At 46.4% G+C, this 19,059-nt stretch overlaps 1 protein-coding gene across 1 annotated transcript in view; it reads left to right on the top strand.

Annotated features, from left to right (window-relative positions):
• abat (4-aminobutyrate aminotransferase) overlaps window positions 1-19,059 on the top strand; it is a 74,158-nt gene that overhangs the window by 27,396 nt on the left and 27,703 nt on the right. The window contains exons 2-3 of the mRNA XM_056288423.1: window positions 12,549-12,710; window positions 14,836-14,933. Coding sequence (XP_056144398.1) covers window positions 12,641-12,710; window positions 14,836-14,933 — 168 coding nt within the window. The 5' untranslated portion in view covers window positions 12,549-12,640. The remainder of the gene's footprint in view (window positions 1-12,548; window positions 12,711-14,835; window positions 14,934-19,059) is intronic.

Here is a 19,059-nt window from a genome sequence, read left to right as displayed (position 1 = left end):
CAAGATTCTTATTTAGACTAGGATGAGCACACACAGCACAATTATTACATGAGAAAATACAATTACAGTTTTTCTTTTGCTAAAATCCAATTCCTGAAACTGTCAACATTCTAAAAACTTAAGTGCAATCCCTAGAACAGTTAAATTGTTTAGCACAACACTAAACTTCATCTGCAAAAGTCCCCAATACAATCAAAATGATAAATTCATGTTTCAAAATTGAATAAAATTGTCAGTAGAGTATAACAATATCACCACATGGAACTGTGTCTTCATCATTACATAAACAAAGACAGGCAATGTGTAAAGTATCAGCATCATTATGACATGATCAACCCTGCATACGTTTTATTTTACCTTATATTACAAAGACCCGATGATCACCAAATTAATGTTATTAGTCTCTGGACTACTGTGTCTAGTGTTTCCATTAATAAAGATTGTTCTGAACACAAAAATTCTTCAAAAATATATTACAGTATTCAAAACAGTGTTTATGAACTCCTGTAAGGTTAAAGGAAATACTGTAAAGTTACTTTAAATTCGACTTTAGCATCTCACTGGTAATCCAGTCTCTGCTCTGTTTGGCCACAACATTTCATCCACATCATAGTGTCATTGTATTGAAAATTTGTGATTTTCAATGTAGATGTAAGTTAGCAACATTAGCTGACTAATAAAATCAAAGTAGCAAGGTAATGTTAGTTGCAAGGCAGCAAGCTAACGTTAGTTAGCTAGCTAGTGCTAGCATAGTTCTAATGATGTCTTTACTCACCCTCGTAGTTATCGATGTAGCTCGAAGTATAAAAAAATGTAGCTCGAAATATACATCTTAAACCCCTTTTATTTTTTGCTCGTCTGAGCTACCAAGGAAGCACCCACGATGTAATGTACATTGTTGACCGTGATTTTAGGGAGGCCCTGCAAACAGCGGGTGTAAAAAAACGCCACCTCTTCTCTCAACAAGTCAGACCGGAAGTTTTCGTGCAAGTACTCACACATTGGAGGTCGAACGATGCCATCTTACACACCCAGGCTATTGGCTGTGTCTGTGGGTGGGAAGCCTGATGTGGGTATGTGTCCTGGTTGCTGCACTAGTGCCTCCTCTGGTCAGTCGGGGCACCTGTTCGGGGGTAGGGGGAACTGGGGGGAAAAGTTTGATCCAATGGTGCCATAACAACCTCTCTCCTCTTCTTCTTTCGGCTTATCCCCCGTTTCTCAGGGGTTGCCACAGTGGATTTTACAGTTTCCATCGGTACCCTGTGAGGGCACAGCACCAATGGTGGGCATTGTGAACCTGGGCCTTAACTGACCCGGTATGGTCTTGTCAAGCCACATACTGATTTGGCAAAATTTTACGTTGGATGCCCTTCCTGACACAACCGCTGACCCTATGGATGGGGAGCACAGGTAAAGTGCTGGATGCCATCCCAGTATTCATGGACTTGCACACATGTCTATTGCTTGGATAACAACCTCTCTCTAAATGTCAATAATACAAAGGAAACCATTGTTGCCTTTAGAAAGAGCAGATGAAATCACATTCTTATTCCCATCAATGGGTCATTTGTTGAAATTGTGGACAGTTTTAGATTTCTCGGTTTATACATCACAGACACCCTCACATGGTCTCTGAACACCAATTGCATCCTGAAGAAGGCACAGCAGAGACTGTATTTTCTGAGGCATCTTAAGAGTTTTGGTATAAGTACCAGAACTCTTATGAACTTGTATTGCAGTACCATCGAGAGTATTTTAACTGGCTGTATCACAGTGTGGTATGGCAACCTCACTGCTCAGGACTGCTCACTGCTTCAAAGAACTGTAAAGACAGCAGCAAAAATCATTGGCATGAAACTACCACAAGTTTGTAATATTTACATTGCTTGCTGCAAAAGGAAAGCCCAAAGCATAAGGACAGTAACCCAGCCCCCACACCCCCTGCTCATCTTTTGTTCTTGCTGCTTCCATCTAAAAAACATTACCAGAGCATCACATACCACCCATAGTATATGTGTCCATAGTATATGTAGGTTCGTAGGCCTTTTTTTTTCCCGGGGGGGGGGGGGGTCCTTTGCCCTTGTGTCTCTTGTGTCAAGGCTGAGGGAGTCAGAAGTGCGCCAGAATTTCATTATATTGTAATACTTATGACAATAAAGTGTAACTTAAACTTGAATAACGAAACCCAGGCCTATGTGTTAAAGTGCCAGTTGAATTTCAAAACCATCCAACCATCCATCCATTATCCAAACTGCTTATCCCAATTGGGGTCACGGATGCTGGAGCCTATCCCAACAGTCATTGGGCGGCAGGCGGGGTGACACCCTGTACAGGCCGCCAGGACATTACAGGGCCCACACACACACACTAACACACAGACACACCTAGGGACAATTTAGTACGGCCGATTCACCTGACTTACATGTCTTCACTTCATTGATTCATTTGATTTGATTCATTTGATTGATTTCATTTGATTTCATTTCATTCATTCACTTAATTGTTTTTGCTAAAACAAATTAATTTCAAAACCATCAAGGCCATTATAATTAGATATTAGCTTCTACTACTACTACGACTACTTTCGGCTGCTCCCGTTAGGGGTCGCAAAAGCAGATCATCCATTTCCATTTCTTCCTGTCTTCTACATCTTCCTCTGTCACACCTGCAAGTCTTCCCTCACCACATCCATAAACCTCCTCTTTGGCTTTCCTCTTTCCTGGCAGCGCCATATTCATCATCTTTCTCCCAATATACCCAGGATCTCTCCTCCACACATGTCCAAGCCATCTCAATCTTGCCTCTTTTGCTTTGTCTCCAAACCGTCCAACTTGAGCGGTCCCTCTTGTATAATCGTTCCTAATCCTGTCCTTTGCCACTGCCAGTGAAAATCTTAGCACCTTCAACTCTGCCACCTCCAGCTCCACCTCCTGTCTTTTCGTCAGTGCCACTGTCTCCAAACCGTATAACATAGCTGTCTCACAACCATCTTGTAAACCTTCCCTTTAACTCTTGCTGGTACCCTTCTGTCGAAAATCACTCCTTACACTCTTCTCCACCCACTCCACCTTGTCTGCACTCTCTTCTTCACCACTCTCCTGCACTCCCTGTTACTTTGGACAGTTGACCCCGCGTATTTAAACTCATATGCCTTCGTCACCTCCACTCCTTGTATCCTGACCATTCCACTGTCCTCCCTCTCATTCACTCATAGGTATTCAGTCTTGCTCCTACTGACTTTCATTCCTCTTCTCTCCAGTGCGTACCTCCACCTCTCCAGGCTCTCCTCAACCTGCACCCTATTCTCGCTGCACATCACAATGTCATCCACGAACATCATCGTCCATGGAGACTCCTGCCTGATCTTGTCCGTCAACCTGTCCATCACCATTGCAAACAAGAAAGGGCTCAGAGCTGATCCTTGATGTAATCCCAACTCCACCTTGAACCCATCTGTCATTCCAACCGCACACCTCACCACTGTCACACTGCCCTCATACATATCCTGCACCACTCCTACATACTTCTCTGCAACTCCCGACTTCCTCATACAATACCACACTTTCTCTCTCAGCACCCTGTCGTATGCTTTCTCTAAATCTACAAAGACACAATGTAACTCCTTCTGGCCTTCTCTATACTTCTCGATCAACATTCTCAAAGAAAACATCGCATCTGTGGTGCTCTTTCATGGCATGAAACCGTACTGTTGCTCACTAATTGTCACCTCTCCTTTTAACCTACCTTCTATTACTCTTTCCCATATCTTCATACTGTGGCTGACCAACTTAATACATCTGTAGTTGCTACAGTTCTGCACATCGCCCTTGTTCTTGAAAATCGGTACCAGTATGCTTCTTCTCCACTCCTCAGGCATCCTCTCACTTTCAAAGATTGTGTTAAACAATCTAGTTAAAAACCCCACTGCCATCTCTCCTAAACATCTCCATGCATCCACAGGTATGTCATCAGGACTAACTGCCTTTCCACTCTTCATCCTCTTCATAGCTGCCGTCACTTCCTCCTTGCTAATCCACTGCACTTCCTGATTCACTATCCCTACATCATCCAACCTTCTCTCTCTCTCATTTTCTTCATTCATCAGCCCCTCAAAGTACTCCTTCCACCTTCTCAGCACACTCTCCTCACTTGTCAGCACATTTCCATCTCTGTCTTTGATCGCCCTAACTTGCTGCACATCCTTCACAGCTCGGTCCCTCTGTCTAGCCAATCGGAACAAGTCATTTTCTCCTTCCTTAGTGTCTAACCTGTCATACAACTCACCGTACGCCTTTTCCTTTGCCACCTCTCTCTTCGCTTTACATTGTGTCTCCTTGTACTCCTGTCTACTTTCTTCATCTCTCTGACTATCCCACTTCTTCTTTGCCAACCTTTTCCTCTGTATAATTTGCTGTACTTCCTCATTCCACCACCGAGTCTCCTTGTCTTCCTTACTCTGTCCTGATGACACACCAGGTACCTTCCTAGCTGTCTCCTTCACTATTTCTGCAGTGGTTGCCCAGCCATCCGGCAACTCTTCACTAACACCCAGTGCCTGTCTTAACTCCTGCCTGAACTCCACACAACAGTCTTCCTTCTTCAACTTCCACCATTTGATCTTCTGCTCTGCCTTCACTAGCGTCCTCTTCTTGGTCTCCAAAGTCATCCTACAGAGCACCATCCGATGCTGCCTAGCTACGTTCTCCCCTGTCACCACCTTGCAGTCTCCAATCCCTTTTAGATCACGCCTTCTACATAAGATATAGTCCACCGGTGTGCACTTTCCTCCACTCTTGTATGTTACCCTGTGTTCCTCCCTCTTGTTGAAATATGTATTCACCACAGCCATTTCCATCCTTTTCGCAAAATTCACCACCATCTGTCCTTCCACATTTCTCTCCTTGACACCATACCTACCCATCACCTCGTCATCACCTCTGTTCCCTTCACCAACACGTCCACTGAAGTCCGCTCCAATCACCACTCTCTCCTCCTTGGGTACCCTCTCCACCACGTCATCCAACTCACTCCAGAATTCTTCTTTCTCTTCAATCTCACTCCCAACTTGTGAGGCATATGCGCTGATAACATTCAGCAATACACCTTCGATTTCCAGCGTCATACTCATCACTCTGTCTGACACTCTCTTCACCTCCAGCACACTCTTGACATATTATTCCTCCAGAATTAGCTCTACCCCATTTCTCCTCCCATTCGCACCACGGTAGAATAGTTTGAACCCACCTCCGATACTCCTGGCCTCACTCCCCTTCCACCTGGTCTCTTGCACACACAGTATGCCTACCTTTCTTCTTTCCATCTTATCAGCTAGCTCTCTCCCTTTACCAGTCATAGTGCCAACATTCAAAGTTCTGACTCTCACCTCCACACTCCTACCCTTCCTCCTCTCTTGCTGCCTCTAGACATGCCTTTCCCCTCTCCTTCTCCTTCGCGCAACAGTAGCATAGTTTCCACCGGCACCCTACTGGTTAACAGTACCGGTGGTGGTTGTTGGTAACCCTGGCCTCGACAATCTTATTTATGATCCGCATATTTGATTTGGCAAAGATTTTATCCCGGATGCCCTTCCTGAGGCAACCCTCCCCATTTATCTGGGCTTGGGACCAGCACTAAGAATGCACTGGCTTGTACATCCTCAGTGGCTGGGTTATAATTAGATATTAGCTTAGAAGGCAATAATTTATTGTGTACACTAATATAAATGATAAGTGAGAACAAAAAAATTGTTCCATGTTCTAGTGCCAGTTGAATTTTAAAAGCGTTGTGAATTCATGACATTCATTACTTGTTCGTAATGGCGAATCATAGAACCTCAATGTGCCTCAATGGCACTGTCTGGGTTCAGACAGAATCAGGCAATGCGGCACCTTGCTGCAGTGGTGTACGGTGATGTGGGCGTGTCAATACGGGACCCATCGCGATCAATAATCGCCGTAATTGGCTATTGCAGCAATCATGCCCCACATGGGCGTCTTTGGTCTGATTGCCGGCTTAAGGGATTGGCCACCACAGCGTGGCGTCAGGTTGCATTGTGGCAAAAGTTGAAGCTGGCTCAACTTTCTTACTGCTGCGTTTTTTTGCGGAACCTCTTGGGGCAAACGCACTGCCCTCATTCAAAATGAATGGGAGGACTTGCATTTTTGACGCATTGCCAGATTCTGTCTGAATCCAGCCTAATATTCTCCATGAGGGGATGAGGACCGTGAACAAATAAAGCCTACTGCTGTGAGAAAGTGGAGGCGCTCTGAAACCCATTATTTCCAATGGCTTGCGCCGCGCCATGGCGGCTTTTTGTTGCGTCGACCAAAGCGCAGCACGACGCTTGATGAGGTCAGTGCGCTGCCTGTGACAAATACCCACATGGCCAATAGAAACAAGGCAGCCAGCCAGGCACGGAAGGCAAAATGGAGGAAATGGTAATATAAAATAAAATAAATAATATTGTCGTGACCGGGCAGGCAGTTGCTCTGACCGTCAGCGGATCTGCGCTGGGGGAGCGCAAGGGCTCATGGGACTGTTGGTGTTAAAAATTTTTATGATTTATGTTGTATTTTTATGTTTTCAATCTTCTTTTCATGTTGGGGTATGTTGTTTGCTTGGGGTTCAACTTGGACTAAGTAGAAGATCATTTACTGACTGACTGACTGTAGGACTGTGACTTAGACTAATGTCTCCATTTGGGACATCGGGGGGATTATTGTTAAATGTAGTTCTGGTCGTTGTGTAAATAAAAGAGCACTCCCGGGGTCGTGCGGTGTATGGGACTTGGGAACTGCCATTAAAAAGAGATCCCTGCCTCTCGACTCCTTCTTCCACGCTGGATCACCACATTTGTGTCAGAAGTGGGATTGGGCTAAATAATGGAGAGGGAGATCCAGAGACTGGAGCGGGACATAGAGCTGACCTATTGGCACTTGGAAAACCTGGCATGGCAAAAGACGTAGCCCGCCAGAGATGGAAGTTTTCCAGACCACCCTGATGGCTCCAGTGCACCACAGCTCCGTAGCCCCCCAAAAGCCAGGAGGGTCAGTACAGCGGAACACCTGCTGCCCACCACCTGCTAGCGACTGGGAGGGCTGCTGCACATAGAACACCAGCCAAGCTGCCCAAGTACAACGGGATGACACAGCTAGAGCCATATCTCTCGCAAGTCCAACTGGCAGTATGGTACAGCGGATGACGCAATGAAGAAGCTGCCATCCACCTGGCTCTGGTGTTGGAGGTAAAGGCTTTGCAGGTACTCCTTGACCTAGCCCCAGAGGAACAGCGGGATCTCCAGGCCCTGACCATGGCACTGTAGAGGTGACTCAGGCAGCAACCCTTCACTGACCAGAGCAGAGAGCAGCTAGCCAGCTGCTGCCGCCGCCACCAAGCAAGAGAGAGCCTGGGCACCTTTGCTGCAGATGTGCAGCTGCACGCCTGACATGGTTACCCACAGTTCAACACAGCCGCCCAAGAGGAGCTGGCCCTCCACGCTTTCCTGCAGGGGCTCATTCCGGAGCAGTTGTGCCAGCATGTCTGCCTCGCCATGCCCCAATCCCTCAGCGAGGCTCTCTGCGAAGCTGGACAGGCCAAGGTGGTACTCTCCATGCAGCTTATCCAGCAGAAGGCCCCCGCTCTCCAACCGCATATCAGGTTGGCTGATTATGAGGAAGAGGTAGAAGAGGTCTACCAAGTTCGGCTTCCACCACAGTAGTCTTGGCGATGGTCTCCAACATTCAGGTAACGTCCACCCGGCCAACTGACCGCTGTTAGCAGTGTGAAGAGCCTGGTCACATAGCCCACAACTGCCCCACACTGGCGCCAAAAACCAGAGTCGCCCGGCTGGTGAGGAAACGACGGCGGTGTGGCCTAGTGAGGGGACTGCCATTCCAGTCTCCAGCCCCCCTTCAAGGCCAATGCATGCTGGTTGGCCGCCTAGATCATACCAAAATACTGTATCTGGACTGCCAACTCAACAGCCGATCCTGTTGAGCCCTGGGTCTACCATTTCCTTGGTGTGACATGGCATCCTCCCGGGCACCACCAGCCCACTCTCGGGGGGGGGGGGGCATGGTTCACCAACTAACAGCTGATGACGGTGACAGGAGAAAAGGCTGACATGAGAGGGAAGAAGTCACTGCAAGTCCGGACTTGAGACCAGAAGCTGACAAACGAGTTCTGGCTCACCACCATCCAATACCCGTGCATCATATCGGTCTGGACCTGCTGACACGCTGGGGAGCCCGTGTTAACATGTCAGAGGCAACCATTACCCTCGGCACAAAGACCATAGCACTCCAGTCCAGCTGAGGGAGGAGCGGGCTCAGGGACCGGTGAGCCAGTCGCCAAGCAGCTGCCGCTCAGCAGGCACAGAGCCCCAGTGCGGCTTTGGAGTGCCACTACTGCCAGCAGTAAGAGGAATGGGGCTAGATGATGCCAACAGTGGTGGCCGTCCAGACTGTCAACAACAAGGAGAGGTGGTTCCCATTGACCACACAGCAACTGAGGCAGCAGCAGGAGGCAGAGGTAGCCCTGGAACTGATGAGGGGCTGGCTGGAGATGGGGTGGTGCCCCGAGTGGACAGAGGCATCAGTGCTGGGGCCCGAGGTAAAGGCCTATCACTCTCAATGGGTCAACTTCAATCTCCACAACGGGTTGGCGTACCAGAGTTCGCAAGCTCCCGGACGAGGGAGGGATCTCCTGCAGCTATTGTTGCCCCGTGTGCTCCGTCCCCAGGTTTTCCAGATGGTCCATGGCTCGGTGGAAGCGAGGCACTATGGAACGCCAAGACCCTCCACTGCCTCATGGGGCGGTTTTACTGGCCTGGCTGTTAACGAGACGTGGAGCTGCTCTTCCACTGCTGTGACTCCTGCACCCTCTGGGCCCGGGCCGGCTCAGGAGTGCAGCAGAAGAGACCCTCTGACACACTGTGCCTTGGGCAGGCCTTCGTGCGGGAGGACAAGGAATGTGGGTGTATTGTCTCATTCGCAAGAGGGGGCGACAGTGGCACCCCATGCGCCGATCATTGTGCCTCTCCCCCAGCTGCGTTTCCTGTGAGCCCCAGGCGGCCTGTTCGCCAGCAATGACACCCTGGACATTTGAGGGACTATGTATTGGGTGATGGGGTCATCGAGGATGACTGACCCCCCAGGTGGGGGCTATGTAGCGACCGGGGGAGGCAGTCACTGTGACTGCTGGCGGATCTGCGCTGGGGGAGCACAAGGGTTCATGGGACTGTTAGTGTTAGAGTTAAAATTGTTATGATTTATGTTTTTGTGTTCAGTGTTCTTTTCACGTTGGGGTGTGTTGTTTGTTTGGGCTTGCACAGTATATGGGGCACGGGAGCTGCCATTAAGAAGAGATCCCTGCCTCTCGACTCCTTCTTCCACGCCGGCTCGCCACAATATACTATATGTCAGTCATATAATCGCATCAAACCATGCACATTTGCAGTGAACAGTAATATCCAAAGTGAATCATGCATACTGCACAATACAATACACAATATATGCTACTAGAATAAATCTTTTTGATCAAACATTTGTCAAGAAAGTTTTCAGGATAAGAGAATACATTATGAGAGTACAATGTGTTGTTGGACACCCCCCCCCCCCCCGTCTGTGTAATGTGTAAATTCACATCTGCAAGGAGCGGATATGAGCTCAGTCCATTTTTCAACTCTGCTGCATTGAGCACCGCTCGTTCAATATTTTCTCCTTCTCTTTCCAGTTTTCTCCAGTTCAGACTCCCCCACCTCCCCTCCCCTTCTTGGGGCATATGGCGACAGCCTTGTGTAACACTCAGAACCAGTTCTATCCAGTCAATGAGGCTGCGGAGGGGCGAAGGCGTATGCACTTGCGGTTGTAGTGGTTTCTGTGTGTAAGTGCGCATGTGTGTGGTGGTGGGCTTCTCGGCTTTGTGAACAGAGATGGCTCATGGCTGGAATGCCAGTATTACGTAAGTGGAGGGGATAAGTACCCCAGAAACCACACAGAAGACAAGGGGAGATGAAGATCAGTTTTTTTTCACCACTTCAGCAGCCTTCCCATGTCCATGTTACTCATTCACACTTTCTCTTTGATTTTTATACTTATTTTTTCTTGTTATATGATTTCCTCCATGTAGGAACTAATGTCTTTCTATATTCGAATATCAGTGTTAACATTGTAAAAATAAATTAGAGACATGTTTTTGTGCTTTCAGCGCCTGCATTGACACATTTTTGATGGGGTGGGTTATTCTCATTTGTGTGTGCGCGTTTTTGTGTGTGCGTTTTGTGTGTAGGTGAGTGGCATTTAGCCAGCACTCTAATGTATCTTTAATCTTGAAGTTCATTTATGGACTGCAATGAGTTGCATGAGTAGGAAACACAAAAACAAAGTTGGGGGGATGAAGAATGATTGCTTAAAGCTCCATGTGATCACTTTTATGGTAAAATGGGAATGTTTAGTGATTATGTAAGTTATGACTAGGTTGTTCAAGATGCAACAACACGTTCAGTTTAACTTGAGACCCTTTGCTGTTGCCTATTCTAATTTAAGGGTAACATCCCGGTACCCTCGAAGACGCCTGGTGGAGGCCAATGCTGATTTGTCTGGCAATTTGCAAATCCATCTTCTTTTGTTGATGTAGTTTATGAAGAATACAAATGATTAAAAAATGTTATTATGTTATTATTATTTGTGTTACTCCACGATGTGTGCTTATTTGTTTTCTGACATCATCACAAGTACGAGTGCAATGGAAGACTTTTCCAAAGGAATTGAATTGAGTGCAACTGGACTTGGTATATATTCGTGAAGACGTTTCGCCTCTCATCCAAGAGGCTTCATCAGTTCGTGCCTTTCTGACTAAAACCAAGCTAGTCAGACTGGCTGGTGATGAAACTCGGATAACCATGACCTGGATGAATGAGAACATTCACAGACCAATGGAAGACTTCAGTCGCAAATTCTGACCAGGATGCCACTACTGTGGCAACTTAACACATGCACTTTTTTAATATAAACTGAATATATTTCAAACATGGTCCTCAGAGTTGATAAATCAGAAATTATCTTCATGCTTGTATGCAAATGCAGTTAGCATCCTTGAAGCATGGACTCAATGAACGAACGGTCCAAGATAACCATCACGCTTGCCCGGCATGACGCTCTAGCTGGTGACCCCAGATACACTTTGCTTCTCATGTCACTCAAAACATCCTTCTGTCTCTCTCTCTCTCCCTCTCATACACTCCCACAGCAATATTAATCTGATTGCTGACAAGCGTGATGGCCTTCAGTGAGCGAGACTGAGTTGCTAAAGCCTGCAGCTATTGTGTAATTAACACTTATGGTTTAATAATCTTACATACACACACAGTACACTGACACGGTGTACTATAGAAGTTCAGACATATAACTACTAGATGATGGCTGCAGCTGTCTGACACCCCCCCCCCACACACACACACACACTAATGCAGTCAGCCCCTTCACATACTTTGACCTCCTCATAGGTACTTCGGGGTTGCTGTTGGCACCGTTTACGCTCGATAAATAATTCAGAATAAAATCAGTTCTTTCTGGCTTTGTGTGTCTGTCTGCATAAGTATGTTTGCAGATGAGCATTGAGTAAATAAGTGTATATACTATAAGTTTGCATGTTCTCCTGGTGTCTGTGTGGGTTTCCTCCGGGCACTCCAGTTTCCTCCCACCATCAAATAGACATGTATGGGGGGGCGTCCGGGTAGCATAGTGGTCTATTCCATTGCCTACCAACACAGAGATCGCCGGTTCGAATCTCCGTGTTACCTCCTGCTTGGTCGGGCATCCCTACAGACACAATTGGCTGTGTCTGTGGGTGGGAAGCCGGATGTGGGTATGTGTCCTGGTCGCTGCACTAGTGCCTCCCCTGGTCGGTTGGGACGCCTGTTCGGGGGGTGAATAGCGTGATCCTCCCACGCGCTACATCCCCCTGGTGAAACTCCTCACTGTCAGGTGAAAAGAAGCGACTGGCAACTCCATATATCGAAGAATGCATGTGGTAGTCTGCGGCCCTCCCCGTACCAGCAGAGGAGGTGGAGCAGCTACCGAGATGGCTAATTGGCCAAGTACAATTGGGGAGAAAAAGGGGGGGAAAAAGACATGTATGTTAGGGTTGATACTCCTGTCTGTGTCCCTGACCAAGGCAACGGAAAGAAGAACGAGTTGGTCCCCGGGTACTGTATGGTGGCTGCCCACTGCTCCTAGCTACACAGATAGGATGGGTTAAATGCGGAGAGTCAATTTAATTGTATGTATGTACAAATGATAAATAAAATGTATTCTATTCTATCGCCTATATTGCAGTGAATGGAGAGAATGACAAGAGAGCACCTTTGTCTTTCGTTAATGTTCCTCCCAGGTAAACTGGGTCAGTCTAGTTTCATTATGGCACAAGGTTTGGTAATATTGGATCCGGTGTAGTTATATATTTCCAGAAACCAGACCCGCTCACCTCCCACCCAACCCCTCTCGACTACACTTTAATACATAATTGATGTCACCCTTTTCTCTGTCCAGGAGACACGGTGTAGGTGGACCTCAAGGACTAGTGGGTGCCTCTCTGTCTTGTGACATCCCTCTCTCTGTGTCTCTCCGTCACTCCTGGAGTCATGATGCCCTCCCTGCTGAGTCGCCAACTGGCTCTCCTGCTGCACAACCACCTCCGCCTCACTGCACCAGGTAGCTTCACCTCAGTTTACTTGTTGGATTCTCCCTCAGCATCTTTGAAAAAGGAAAGGGAAATTTACTGTAGGTAGAGAATAAGGCGCTAGAACAATTTTAACTTCTTGAAATAATATTTGAAACTGGTGGTACGTGGTGATGTGAGTAATGCTTTTCGAATGGGTTTATCACTGCAACCCGGGAGGAATGATAAGGTTGATCAAGTTTGTCACTGAAATTTGGTGTACCGGTGAAATATCTTTTTGAAATATAAATGCACATCATCGGCACACTTAATATATGGATGGATTTTGAAAATAACCACATGAATTGTGCCTTTGCCTAGCTCTGCGGATTCGCCCGATTATTCACTGTGATTCACTGTGATTTGCGATATTTGCGAAAATTTTATGCCATTTTCAGCAAATATAAAACAATTGATCCAATTATCCAGTTGTTTTTTTTTTTTAATAAAATAAATATCTTGAAGGTACAAACAGCTGGTGGCCAATTCGTTTCTACTATTCAAGGTAGACATATCAGGTCTGCGAATAATAAAATACTTTTCTGCCAAGCACCTGTGCTTGTATATGCCCTGCCCTGGGTCTCGGATAAGTTGTATGCAATTTAAAATGTATCTCAAGGAGGTCAGCAGCAAGTTTTAAGGATTTATTATGGTTGCTGAAGGGCGGCACAGTGGCGCAGTGGTTAGCACAGCCGCCTCACATCACTAAGGTCATGGGTTGGAGCCCCGGGGTAGTCCAACCTTGGGGGTCATCCTCTGTGTGCAGTTTGTGTGTTCTGCCTGTGTCTGCGTGGGTTTCCTCCGGGTGCTTCGGTTTCCTCCCACAGTCCAAAGACATGTAGGTCAGGTGAATCGGCCGTACTACAATTGTCCCTAGGTGTGAATGTGTGTGTGTGTGTGTGTGTGTGTGTGTGTGTGTGTGTGTGTGTGTGTGTGTGTGTGTGTTGGCCCTGTGATGGACTGTCTCCCTGCCTGCCGCTCAATGACTGCTGGGATAGGCTCCAGCATCATTGCAACCCTGATAGCAGGACAAGCAGTTTGGATAATGGATGGATGGATGGTTGCTGAGTTAACTGGTTCCAGGAAGGGAAGGAGAAATATGAAAGACTATACAACATAAACAGTTGATAAAAGGTACAGCTGGCAATACTGATCTGTTCTCCTTCTCAAGTAAGCGGTGTAAAATGGAGTCAGCAGCAGCCAAGTCAAAGAATACCTTTAGAAAGTGTGTCGTTCACCTTTGAGTTCAGACTCATCCTACAAAAAAATTTAGATCTTGAGATGCAGTGGTAATTTGAGGTCATTTTTTCAACATCCAGTGCGGTTCAGCTGTTCAAGTCAACTACTGTACCACAGTGTAAGAGAGGCAGCGAGTCCTATATGTCTGCAGGTCGTCGGCTAAAATCCTAATTATGCTGTAAGTATACAGGAGTCATGTTTATCACAGTAAGATGAAACACAATATTAATCACCCCTTCAAAATCATATGAAGCCATGATTGTGCAACAGAAAAGGTGAAAAGAAGTGATGTTTTGTTTCAGTCTAACATTGCATTTGCATATACCTTGCATGGAGGGTTTGCCGTCTCAGATCATGAACATGGAGCATCAGTGGGAAAGCTGACACTCAGCCAGCTGATACTGCTTTTGTGTACATGGCTTTTCATAAAGTAACTTCACCAGTACACTAAGCAGTCTGCAGTTTGCAGTAGCCCATCAATAAAAGGCCAAATCAATGCTGAGATGGGACAAAACATTAAGTTGTTTAATTCTCTCTTACATCACAGATGAACATCCTACTCGCTCTGATAGTATTCTCCTGCCTTTCAGCCCAGCTAAAGGAGTCAGTGCCTCAAGGGTGTCGTCGGTAATTGGAAAGTCAAGCTTCTTCAGAGAATAACTGTCCTAGATTAATATTTCACATGGGTGCAGCAGTTGGACAGTACAGCCTTAAATTACATGCTCCTATCCCTGGATAAAAGTTGAGCTTGTTGTCGTTGTCATCCCTACCGTTAGGGTCAATATAGCAGTACCTGGGTGTTAGGGTAAAATGCTGGATATCTGTGTGTGTGCAGGTGTTCGTGTTTACTGACACTTTCTCTCTGTCTCACCTCTCCAGGCTGCAGGTATGTTAGCAAGGCAGCAACCAAGACCCAAATGGAGTTTGACTATGATGGACCCTCCATGAAGACACAGGTCCCTGGGCCACGTTCGCAGGTAACACACACTTACAGGGGGCGAAGCTCTGCTGCTGACCCTGTGTCTCACTGCTCCTGTTTTATTGTTTTTAGTGTGCTTTACTGTTTGTTTTATAGTCTGTTCCATTGTCATATTGTTTTATTATCTCTGCCAGGCAGTAGCCTGAAGGGGATTATGCATTTGGTCATGCACGTGTGTGTGTTTCTGTCTGCAGCTAATTTCGCACGCTACTGGACCCATCAGCCTAATAATTTTTTGTGCACAGTTATGACTTTATGAACAAGAACCGCTTGTGGTTGCGGTGATTCAAAACCTTTGAAAAATATTTGTTCTCACTACCGCTGCTCCATCTCTTAATTCACTCTCTAGCCTCTAGCTCGCTCTTGACCACCTCTACTACTCACTCTCTCTCTCTCTCTCTCCCTCTCTCTCCCTCCACCCCCTCCCTTCACCTCTCTCTCTCTCTCTCTCCCCATTTCTCTTTCCCTTCCTCCCTCCTCTCTCTCCCTCCACCCCCCTTCATCTCTCTCTCTCTTTCCCCCTTTCTCTTTCCCTTCCTCCTCCCTCCCTCTCTCTCCCTCCACCCCCTCCCTTCACCTCTCTCTCTCTCTCTTTCCCCCTTTCTCTTTCCCTTCCTCCTCCCTCTCTCTCCCTCCACCCCTCCCTTCACCTCTCTCTCTTCCCCCCTTTCTCTTTCCCTTCCTCCTCCCTCTCTCTCCCTCCACCCCCCCCCTTCATCTCTCTCTCTCTCTTTCCCCCTTTCTCTTTCCCTTCCTCCTCCCTCTCTCTCCCTCCACCCCCTCCCTTCACCTCTCTCTCTCTTTCCCCCTTTCTCTTTCCCTTCCTCCTACCTCTCTCTCCCTCCACCCCCCTCCCTTCACCTCTCTCTCCCCCCCCTTTCTCTTTCCCTTCTTCCTACCTCTCTCTCCCTCCATCCCCCTCCCTTCACTTCTCTCTCTTTCTCTCTCTTCCTATTTCTCTTTCCCTTCCTCCTCCCTCTCTCTCCCTCCACCCCCCTCCCTTCACCTCTCTCTCTCTCTCTCTCGCTCTCTCTCTCGAAAATTGAGTTCATGTTTTTCAAACCTATTTCATACTTGGAAGGATGTATTTCTATGTTGGGGCGTGGGGATGTGCCGTGCACTGTAGAAAACCAAGTGCTTCTCAATTTCTGAAAACTTGGGGGAAGGTGTGCATCCTTCTGTGTTTACTGTGTATGGCGTTTGTTGTGTTTTCCACTGTGTATATGAGTATTTCTGTTAATGTTGTTATCTTGATGTGAATGGAGAATTGGGCCATTAAAGGCTTGGTTAAAGGTCTCTCTCTCTCTCTCTCTCTCTCTCTCTCTCTCTCTCTCTCTCTCTCTCTCTCTCTCTCTCTCTCTCTCTCTCTCTCTCTGTCTCACTCTCTCTGTCTGTGTCTCTCTCTCTGTGTACAAAAAAGTCTTATAATGGCAGGAAAGACACTGGTTTTTTTCTCTCTCCATGTGTGCATACGTATATCTGTCTGCTCATCACACACGCACTCAGTTTCCAATTTGTGCATACTCGGTTTCCAGTTAGAACCTTTGGTACAAGAGGAAGGATGGCGACAGCAGACACCAAATTTACAAAAAAAAGAAAGAAAACAGCCGCTATATCTAAACACAATAAGAACACTTAATGGAAAACCCACTTTGTTGACTGAACTTTCTATCTTGGACTACTGTAGAATGTTGGCAACAATAATGTTCAAATATCATCAGTATCCATATTTCATTATTGCGCAAGATAAAACCAAGTGTAATCTTCATGTCATATCATTAATTTTATGCTTTTCTCTAACCCCATCATAGTTATAGTTGCATAGTCTTTTAATTGATGCAAGACACCTCCCGCACCCCCCCCCCCCAGACTTCTCGAGAACTCGAGTTTTTCAGGAAAGGAGTACTCGAGTTGCAAAATTATGCACTCGTGCAACCCCTAGTCCACGCCTAACCCCTAAATCTGCAGCTAACCCTTAGTCCACGGCTAATCTCGCATACTTCTGGGCCTGTCAGCCTAATAATTTTTGTGCACAGTTATGACTGTATGATCAAGGACCACTCATGGTTGCGGTGATTCAAAACCTTTGAAAAACCTGTTTTATACTGCAATTGACTGCTAACTCCTCAGCTGTTTTTTTGCCAAAGTCCGAGCACTGGAAAGGGGAGATACACAGGCAGTGCCTCCATATTTTCCCTTCTCTCAGTAGATGAAAAAAGTGACGGTTTGTCACCAAGTCCAAGCACTGGAGAAGGGGAGATACAAGAGAGATCTGCACTCTACTGAGTGTACTCTTCTACTAGTTGTTTTATTCTCAAATGCCATGAACCGCCCCACTGCTCGTGTCGCTCTGGCAGTTTTATTAACTATCCCTGGAAGTAATGCCAGCAGTGCTGACAACGGCGAAGTTTGGAATACCCAGTTCCCCATTCTTACCTATTCCCGGGAGTTTTTGCTCTCCTTCAAGAAGAAACAAAAAGTAAAGACGTGAGGCTCCAGAGGAGGAATTAGAAACCAACTAAGGAGACAGGGAAGCCATCGCCCTCTCTCGATAATCATTTTATTGAACATGAGATCCCTTAACAAATAAGCTGGATGAGATAATACTTCGTGTCAAACACAAGGAGGATTTTCGATGCAGTAATGTTATCTGTTTTACTGAGACATGGTTAAACCAGGACTGTAACTTGGACGTTGATGAATATACTACAATCAGCAGATAGAGATATGGTAGAATCACGAAAAACCATTGGAGGTGGGCTTTGTATTTTGGTTGACAAAAAGTGGGCAACATATTTCACTGCCTTTGAACAGACATGCACAAGTGACTATGAGATCCTGGTGGTGGAATTGTTTAGACTCTTTATTTTACCCCATGAATTTGGGCAGCTCACCATTATTTTGCTGTATGTTCCAGGTCCCAATAATAAAGAAGCAGCTGAGCGCATATCAGACTGTTTGAATAGCATGCTCTCACAATCAGTTAATCGGCCCGTGTTTATTCTGGAGGATTTTAACACACTCTCCTTAGCAGCACATTTCCAAACTTTATAGCAATATGTTGACTGTCCACCTCATTCGTCACACATTCTTGACTTAGGTTATGGCAATATTGAGGATGCATATAAGGCAATATGAAGACCTCCCATTGGTAAATCAGACCATAATGTCATCCTTTTTTTAATTTATTATTTGTTTCTGATTTTTCCCTTTTTTCTCCCAATTTAGTGGCCAATCAATCCCTATTTTAGTTCAAACACCCACCCTCATACTGCATGCATTCGCCAACTGCATCTCTCCGGCCGGCAGTCTCGAAGGAGACGCCTCCCCACTTTCGTGACAAGGCGACTCCAGGCCGAACCACTGCTTTTTCTGACACACACAGAGACGCATTCATGTGACGAACACAAGCCAACTCCGCCCCCCTGCCGAAGACAGCGTTGCCAATTATTGCTGCTTCATCAAGTCTGGCCATAGTCAGATCTGACGAGACCGGGGTGCGAACCCCGGTCCCCATTGGGCAACTGCATCGACACAAAGCCGATGCTTAGACCGCTACACCACCGCAGACGTATGTCATCCATTTATTACCGAAGTACACAAAACACATGACGAGGGAAAAAGACAATCAAAGTCTGGGACAGGGAAAGTGAGGATAAGCCAAGGAGCTGTTTTGAAATCACAAACTTTGATATGTTCTTTGAATCATGCAGAGACCCCCATGAACTGACAGACTGTGTCACTTCATTCATACAGTTCTGTGAGGAATCTGTAATCAACACCAAGGAAGTCAAAGTATTTCCTAATACCAAGCCCTGGGTGTTACAAGACTTGAAAAGCTGTCTTAATGACAAAAAGTTGGTGTTCCTCAGGGGTGACAATGAAGATGTTAAAAACAAAAGGAGGGGGCTCAGGGCCAAGATACAGAGTGCCAAAATGGATTTTAAGAATAAGGTAGAGAATAAGTTTTGCACAGGTAACCCCAGACAAGCATGTAATTGGCTCAACACAATGATGGGTGGGATGCCAAAAAGGACAAACTAATGGTTTCCTGGACAGTACCTCCTTACTGAATGATCTTAACCGATTTTATGGAACATTTGACACCACGGATTTCAAAGATA

Source organism: Lampris incognitus, chromosome 10, assembly GCF_029633865.1.
Source record: "Lampris incognitus isolate fLamInc1 chromosome 10, fLamInc1.hap2, whole genome shotgun sequence".
Taxonomy (NCBI): domain Eukaryota; kingdom Metazoa; phylum Chordata; class Actinopteri; order Lampriformes; family Lampridae; genus Lampris; species Lampris incognitus.
The sequence above is the reverse complement of the archived record's forward strand: the minus strand, read 5'-3'. Positions and strand labels throughout refer to the sequence as shown.